Raw genomic sequence first — 7,145 nt, 5'->3', positions numbered from 1 at the left:
ACATACAAACACACACAGTAACACACACGTGCACACAGACATACATGTACAAGCATACACACACAGATGTGTGTATACACACAGAGATGTGTACACTTACACGTATATACACACGCACACACACGCGTACACACACGCGTACACACACACGCGCGCACTTCCTCACCCTCTCACAGTCCCGCTCCGCCCCGGTCCTGCCCCCGTCCCGGCGCGTGCGCGGTGCGGGCGGTCCCGCAGCGGGCGCGGGCGGGGCCGGACGGAGCCGGAGCCGCAGCCGGAGCCGCCCGGCCCGGTGAGTAAGGAGGGGGTGATGGGCACCGGCACCGGCATAGGCACCGGAGCGTCATGGGCACCGGGGAGTGATGGCAGTAGGAGTGGGGGTGTCGGGTGGGGCGGGGGATGTGCGGGGCCGCGGCCTCTCGGCCAGTCGGCGGAGCGGCCCCGCCCGGAGCTGCGGCAGCGCCGGGGCCCTTGGCCGGCTCCTCCCGCTGCCGCCTCCGCGCTCCGGCGCGGCTCGAGCTCGATGCCGGCGGTGGCTCCTGCCCGAAACCGCGCGGGTCGCGTTCCCCGCAGGCTGCGGCGGGATGGAGGAGGCGCCGCGCGGGCTCCGCCGGGGATGCTCGGCCGCGCTCCGGCACCCGCGGGGGGCTGCGCCTGGCCGGGACCCGCCGGCATCCCGGGGGAACTCGGGCCACCCCTCCCTGCCGGGGGAGGGACACGGAGGCTGTGGAGACCGAGGGGGTACCTGCCGGCCCCACTGCGCCCTGGGGCCCTGGACCGGGCAGATACCGACCCTCGGTATGAGAAAGTCTCTTATGTCAAGACAGACAGAGGGGCTGGAGCATGTCCAGGGAAGGAAACGGAGCTGGAGCACAGGTCTAATGAGGAGCAGTTGAGGGAGCTGGGGGGGGGGCTCATTCTGGAGAAAAGGAGGCTCAGGAGGGACCTTCTCACTCCACAACTCCCTGACAGGAGGATGTAGGTGGGGGGTAGGTTGGGCTCTGCTCCCTAGGAACAACTGATGGGACAACAAAAAACAGCTTCAGGTTGTGACAGGGCAGGTTTAGGTTGGATATCGGGACAATTTCTTCATGGAAAGGGTGGTCGGGCACTGGAACAGGCTGCCCAGGACAGTGGTGGAGTCACCATCCCTGGAAGTGTTTAAAACCAAGTAGAAGCAGAAGGGATCCCCCGTCTTCTGCTCACAGCTGCCCAGGCGGCCTATTCTGCCCAGCTACTGAGCAACTGCAAGGCGGGAGCAGGGTTGTACAAGTGCCCACGAGAAGCCCATGTGTTGGACTCCAGACCTTGTTCTTTTGCTAAATCCATGAGGTCGGTGAATTTGCAGTTTGGCGTTTTATGGGCAACTGCAAACTGGGCAAACCAGTGATGTTGTTTTTAAGGCAAAGGGTTTGATCAGCTCCAGCAGCAGCTTTGTCCCACCTCTCCTGCTGCTGTCCCAGCACAAAGGCTATTACAGACACAGCCATGGAGCCCATCAGGCTCCCTGTGCCCACTGAGCCCCTCCATGTCCCACTGCAGGGCAGCAGGGCACAAACCAACCCCTCATTCTGCAAACAGGATCCAGCCCCAGTGCTGTTTGTGTTTACTTCTGTATTTTGGGGCTTGAAGTTCCTGTCTGGGTCAAGCCCGGATCTGTCGGGCACTGGTGCTGAGTTTGTAGAAGGCTGCGAGGTCACTGGTACCTGCAACACCCAGCACCCCACCAGGCTTGCAGCCTCTTAGAAAGTTTTATTGCTGTTTGCACAACCAAGGTGAGGTTTTTATGGTCTGGCTGTATCATGACTCCCAGATCTCTGTGAACACTGAGAGGGTGAAAACACCCTGGCAGTGACAGCTGGGTGCCACTGAACACTCGTGGCTGGTCTGGTGGCTGCTGCTGGCCCTGGGTGCTCTTTGCAGGACCCGGGACTTTCTGGATGCACCCATGTGGGAAATCACTCGCTCTTCCTGAAAACAGTGGCCATAAAAAGTCCTTGCCCTGCTACGGCTGCTCGTGCTTTTAATTTCCAGAACAGACACTGTGGGGAGCAGAGAGACATTTCCTGCTCCAGTGACAGCATGGAAAGTACCCAGGGACTGACAGGCTCGCCAGGTGTGTGATGCCACCACCCCAGGAACCACATGCTCCTCAGCACGGTCACGGAGGTTCAGGCACCTGGCAGCTCATCTTGAAGGGGTGACACAGTGCCTCTGCCAACCTGCAGGGAGAAATGCCGGGTTTGTATAAAAAAAGGCAACGTCTGCCATTTGCAGGGCTGGTTTCTATGGGAACAGGACATCAGAAGAGCAGAAATGCAGTGTGTGCTCTAAAATAACTGCCGGCTCCCAGGAGCACGTGGCCTTTGCTCGGCATGCTCGGCCCTTTCCGCTGAGGCGGCGGCCGGGCACGGCCACCTCCCGGTGATGAGGCGGTGTGGAAATGGGTCAGGAGGTAGGATGCTGTAGCCTTGATCCCTGCCGATCCTCAGCCTGTCCTCATCTAAATCCACTGGCAGAACAGCTCCAGTCCAGGCTGGCAGCTGGTGCTGCCACATTGTCCAGCACTGCGGCGGGGACTGGTAGGGACCAGGTGGTGAGGACCCGTCTTGTATCCACCCATGCAGGCTGTGGGAAGGCAGAAGTGTCTCCCTCCTCACTGACTTCTCTGGGAATGGCCAGGGTGAGTCCACACTCATGTATTCAGGAGACCCTTCCTCCTGCTGTGGTGAGGTGCAGAGAGCAGGGTATTTCCAGTGACGGGGAGAGGAACTGGGTTGTTCTCCCAGAAGCTGGTGGTGGTCACTTCGCTCTTCCCCCAGATCTTTGTCCATGCCTCTTGGTGGGCAATTTAGCCTTGTCTTGTAGTGCTGAGATCAGACCGGGGCATCTCTGGAGCGGACAACCTGATGTGCTGCTTGGTTCCTCCTGAGAGGCACCTTGGTGCCTCCGAGGTCGTAATCAACTGGAGGTGCTCAGCCCTGCCTTCCTGCCAAGGTGGGCCCAGACGTGGACCCTGGGCCCTGCCTGAGCTGTCTCAGGTTGTGGGCATCTTGAGGCTGATGCAGGCACCACCTTCCAGAAAAGGTTTTCTGGTTTAGGTTGGGGGGGAAAAAAAAAATCATTTCTGTGGATGCCCAGGACCTGGAAAACCATTTTTGCTCTCAAATGCAGTAAGTGCATTTTTGACTGAGCTTCTTCCTCCTCTTCATCCTCCAATGAGCAGAAGGTCCAGAACAGGTTTTCTTGGAACACTTAAAAACTGGGAAAACATTTATTGGCAATAATGGAGTTTTCTTTCTTTGCGTAGTGTTTGTGTTACCCAAGAGCTGCTTGACATTTTCCCAGCAGCAGCCGTAAGATCCGCGGGGGGTGTCGGGGGAGCAGCTTGAGTTTGAGGGTGCGGCAGGGTGAGCGGGATTTGGGATCTGCGAGGGCAGCAGCCTACTCCTGCCTGACCTGGAGCATTTGCCTTTAAAGTGAGCCACACCTTTGATTCCCTTGGTTTGCTCTGGATTCCTTCAAGGGGGTGCATGACAAAGGTTTGTGCTGGGGATGGGGGGGAGGGTGGGGCTTATTTGGGGGCATTTCAGATGCTGCTGTGTGGGTTATATATATGTGTGGGTCTGGGGGACTTGCTAAGGGATCCTGTAGCAGAGCATGGACAGTTATGCTTGGCCACATGTGAAATAGGGGTCAGCTGGAGACAAGGCACTTTGTGAGGAGCTTGAAAGTGCCTTTGCCATGTCCCCCTTGCTATTCCTTTCCTGCTTGCTGTGGACGGGGGTTCTGATGGACTTTTCTGGGCTGAAGTACAAGATCCCTTCTTCTTTTTCCTGCCTGGAGAAAGATCCTTGAACACAGACGTCCCTACTGTTGTGGTAGTCTGTCTTCTGTGCATGGAGTGGCAAAGAGAAGGTGGTTTTTTTTGTGCTCTGAGAGCACATCTGGGTGTAGGGTTGGGGCTGGGAAGGTGTGTGCCAAGGCAGGAGAAGGCTCCTGGAGGGCTCGAGGAGTTGGTGGCAGAGAGCAGGTGAGGCAGGTGGGTGTTGTTGCTGTGCCTGTAGCCCTGCGTGAGGCTCAGGCTGCTCTTGTTGCAGCTCCGTTGCCACTGGAGCTCTGCTTGCTGTGTGCATTCGTCGACACCTGTCTGGGAACCAAGGTCGGGCAGGCTGGGTCAGCAGCCTCTCCTCTTACTGTGGCACCCCTGCTGAGGTTGCTGGGTGCTAGCTGCATCCAAGGAGCCGGTACCTTCCCAACCAGGGCCGGAGAATGTGCTGTGGGTCATCTGCCAGGACGTTGCTTATGGGTTTTGTGCCCGTCCTTGTCCCTGTAGCAGCTTTCAGTGCTGCCAGGCTTTGGAGCACCATCTCGGGGCTCACCCCCGGCTGCTGCCCGCTGTGATCCTGTTGGGATTTGTTAAGAGGCTGGCACTGCTTGGTGGGTGCTGCCTAGAGTCCAGCAGCACAGGCAGAAGGCTCTGCTCATGCCAGGGCTGCCCCTTCCTTCTCTGTGCCAAGCTGCAAGCCTGAAATCCCAGCCAGTCTCCCGGTGGGACAGCAGTGCTCCATCAGGAAATGCCACTGCAAATGGAGACACAAACAACTTGAAGAGCTTTGCGAGAGGGGGAGAAGGCAGGGGATCGTCCTCAAGCATGGACCTTCCCTTGTGCTTCCCTGCCCTTTTCTGATCCTCTGCTCTCCGAGGAGAGTTTCTGCTGGGAAAGCACCAGCGGTATTGCAGAGCCAATGCTTCACACAGCAGGAGGTGGAGGCACAACTTGAAATCTCCACCCATCCCAAAATAATGGGCTGCCAGGGGTTTGACAGCCTTCCTGGGGCTGGTGTTTTGTGGTTCCCTAACGCTGTGCTCCTGCAGCTCGAGGAAGGCTGTTCCTGTCTGCTGCTGGGAAGGACCCAGGTTGGGTTTTGAAGCAGCAGCTTCCATCTCTGGGAATAACCATCCAGAAACTGTGGGCTCTGGCTCTTAGGAGAGGGAACACAATGGTTATTCTGCCTTGTTTGGGGTCAAGCCAGCTGCTGTGGTACCAGGCTGGAAACAGAGAGCTGCCCTGGGCTGGATGGCATGTGGGATGCTTCTCTCCAGCTGCTTGGTTCCACCAGCACCTAGCACTCACAGCTTTTTCCCCTCTTCCAGGGTCCTGCGAAGCGGCAGTGACTGTGCTGGGCCCCCTCTGATGGGAGGATGGTTGTGCTCAGGCAGTTTGGGCTGCTGCTCTGGAAGAACTACATCCTGCAGGTAGGCTGGCACTGTTCTGGGGGGCTGCTTCTGACACAGCTAAATGGGGGTACATCAGAGCTTGCCCAGCCTCTGGCTCCTCCAGGAAACGTCCCCTGTGGGCCCAGGGCATCTCTAGGAGGAAAACTGGGTTATTTGTGCACGTGGTGTCTTTTGTGCCGGGCTATGTGACCTTATGGGCAGTGCTATGTACTCAGTTTCCTTGTCCTTGTCATCCCCCTCCTGCCCTCTAGCCATGAGCTCAGTTCTCCTTCTCCTGGGACAGGATAACCCACACACTCACCAGTGTGACAGTGGGGTTTTATGAATTGTCTCATTGCACAGCCTCCTTCGGAGGTGCTAGTGCCTCCAAAACCCACTGGAGCCCTGGGGTTTTTTTTCCACTTCATTGCTTTTTATCACTCTCAGGAGCAGTTTTTAGGGGTCTTAAAAATACTAAACCACTGGCACCCACTGCCAGCCCACCTCCTGCCGTGGCAGCTGGGTGGTGCTGAGGGATTTGGGGACCTCAGGGCCAGCAGGTCCCTGCTGGCACCGGCCGAGGCCACTGCCCCTTTAAGCAGCGTGCGGGTGTTCCTGGGCGGATGCTGCAGCTCCGCTGGAACCCGGAGCCAGCCCTGGCAGAGCTCGGCGGAAGAGGAGGAGCAGGGGTGGCTGCAGCCTGGCTTTACGCTTTCAATTACCCATCTGCAGCTCAGCACGGCGTTGCTGTAAAAATAAACCAAAGGAAGAGGGAAGCGCTGGCTGCATCCGGCCTTCCGGCAGGCATGGAACAGGCAGCAAGGCATGGAACAGGCAGCAAGGCTTGGAGGGGACCAGAGGGACTGGCAGCACGTCTGATTTGCAGCTACGAGCATCTCCCATCCCCTCTGAAGGGGAAAAGAGTCATTTTCTGGGTGTGCTCCAGGGTGGGGACGCATCTCAGCGTGTTTTCCAAGGCCACAAGCTGACTCCGATCTACTGTATCTGATCTCAGATACAGCCAAAAGTCCTGCTCCTGATAAAGACACAGACCTCCCAAATCCCCCTCACCCCACTGTGAGGATGGATGCTGGCACACGTGGCTTGTCCAGAGCTGCTCCGGCCAGGCGGAGGCGATGATTATGGATGAGTATCCCTGTCACCTCTGGAATACGGCGCTTGAATGACTTCTGCTGCAGGGCTGGTGAATGTGTATGAACCTACAAGTTCAGGGAGGCAGGGAGCTGTTCTGGAGGCAGCCCAGGAGATAAAGAGAGGTTTAGTATGATAGTAAATCATTGGAAGGCAGCTGGGCTGCCAGGGCTGCATTATGAACCCTGCGGAATCAGACATCTGCAGCTTTCGCTTTTATAAGTGCGACTGTTGGGAAGGCTCCTCTTCTCCTGCCTGCCTGGAGCTGCTGCCTCCTGTCCATGCTGCTGTGGCTGGCTGTGACTGGAGCAGACTGTTCCTCCCAAGAGAAGCCCCAAGAGTGGTTTTTGGCTTTGGCAGTGGGTGCTGAGAGTCAGGGTGATGGCAGTCTGGCTTTACCCCTTCATATCCTTTCCCAGCAAACTTCACCCTGGCTCCTGTGGGGCTGTCTCCCTTCCTGGGATGTCCAGGCGGTGCTCCGGGCCCCCTGCCTGCCCCACTGGGGACTCTGCCCACCTGAGCCTGCCCACTGGCTGCTGGATAAAATCCAGTTGCTGAGACAGCAAGGTTGTGAGAATAAAGCTCTTGGTGCTCCTCTGGCCTGGTGGTGCGCCTCTTTCCAGCGTGGCAGAGGGGAGAGTGGAAAATGCCCATGTCTTGTAAAGCCCAAATTAGCCAGAGGCCTCAGCAAAGGTTAATGCTGCTGCTGCTGCTCTGCGCATGTGCTCTGAGTGAGCAGCCATGAACCCTTGTGGTTAGGGACATCTCTGAGC

At 57.7% G+C, this 7,145-nt stretch overlaps 1 protein-coding gene across 2 annotated transcripts in view; it reads left to right on the top strand.

Annotated features, from left to right (window-relative positions):
- The first annotated feature begins 216 nt into the window (after positions 1–216).
- ABCA3 (ATP binding cassette subfamily A member 3) overlaps positions 217–7,145 on the top strand; it is a 32,291-nt gene continuing 25,362 nt past the window's right edge. For both annotated transcript variants that reach the window (XM_085075190.1, XM_085075189.1), the window contains exons 1-2: positions 217–292; positions 5,158–5,259. In XM_085075190.1, coding sequence (XP_084931316.1) covers positions 5,206–5,259 — 54 coding nt within the window. In that variant the 5' untranslated portion in view covers positions 217–292; positions 5,158–5,205. The remainder of the gene's footprint in view (positions 293–5,157; positions 5,260–7,145) is intronic.

The sequence above is a fragment of the Lichenostomus cassidix genome, chromosome 14 (genome assembly GCF_008360975.1).
Source record: "Lichenostomus cassidix isolate B80296 chromosome 14, HeHo_3.0, whole genome shotgun sequence".
Lineage (NCBI taxonomy): Eukaryota > Metazoa > Chordata > Aves > Passeriformes > Meliphagidae > Lichenostomus > Lichenostomus cassidix.
Note: the sequence above shows the minus strand (reverse complement) of the source record. Positions and strands in the feature narration are given on the sequence as shown.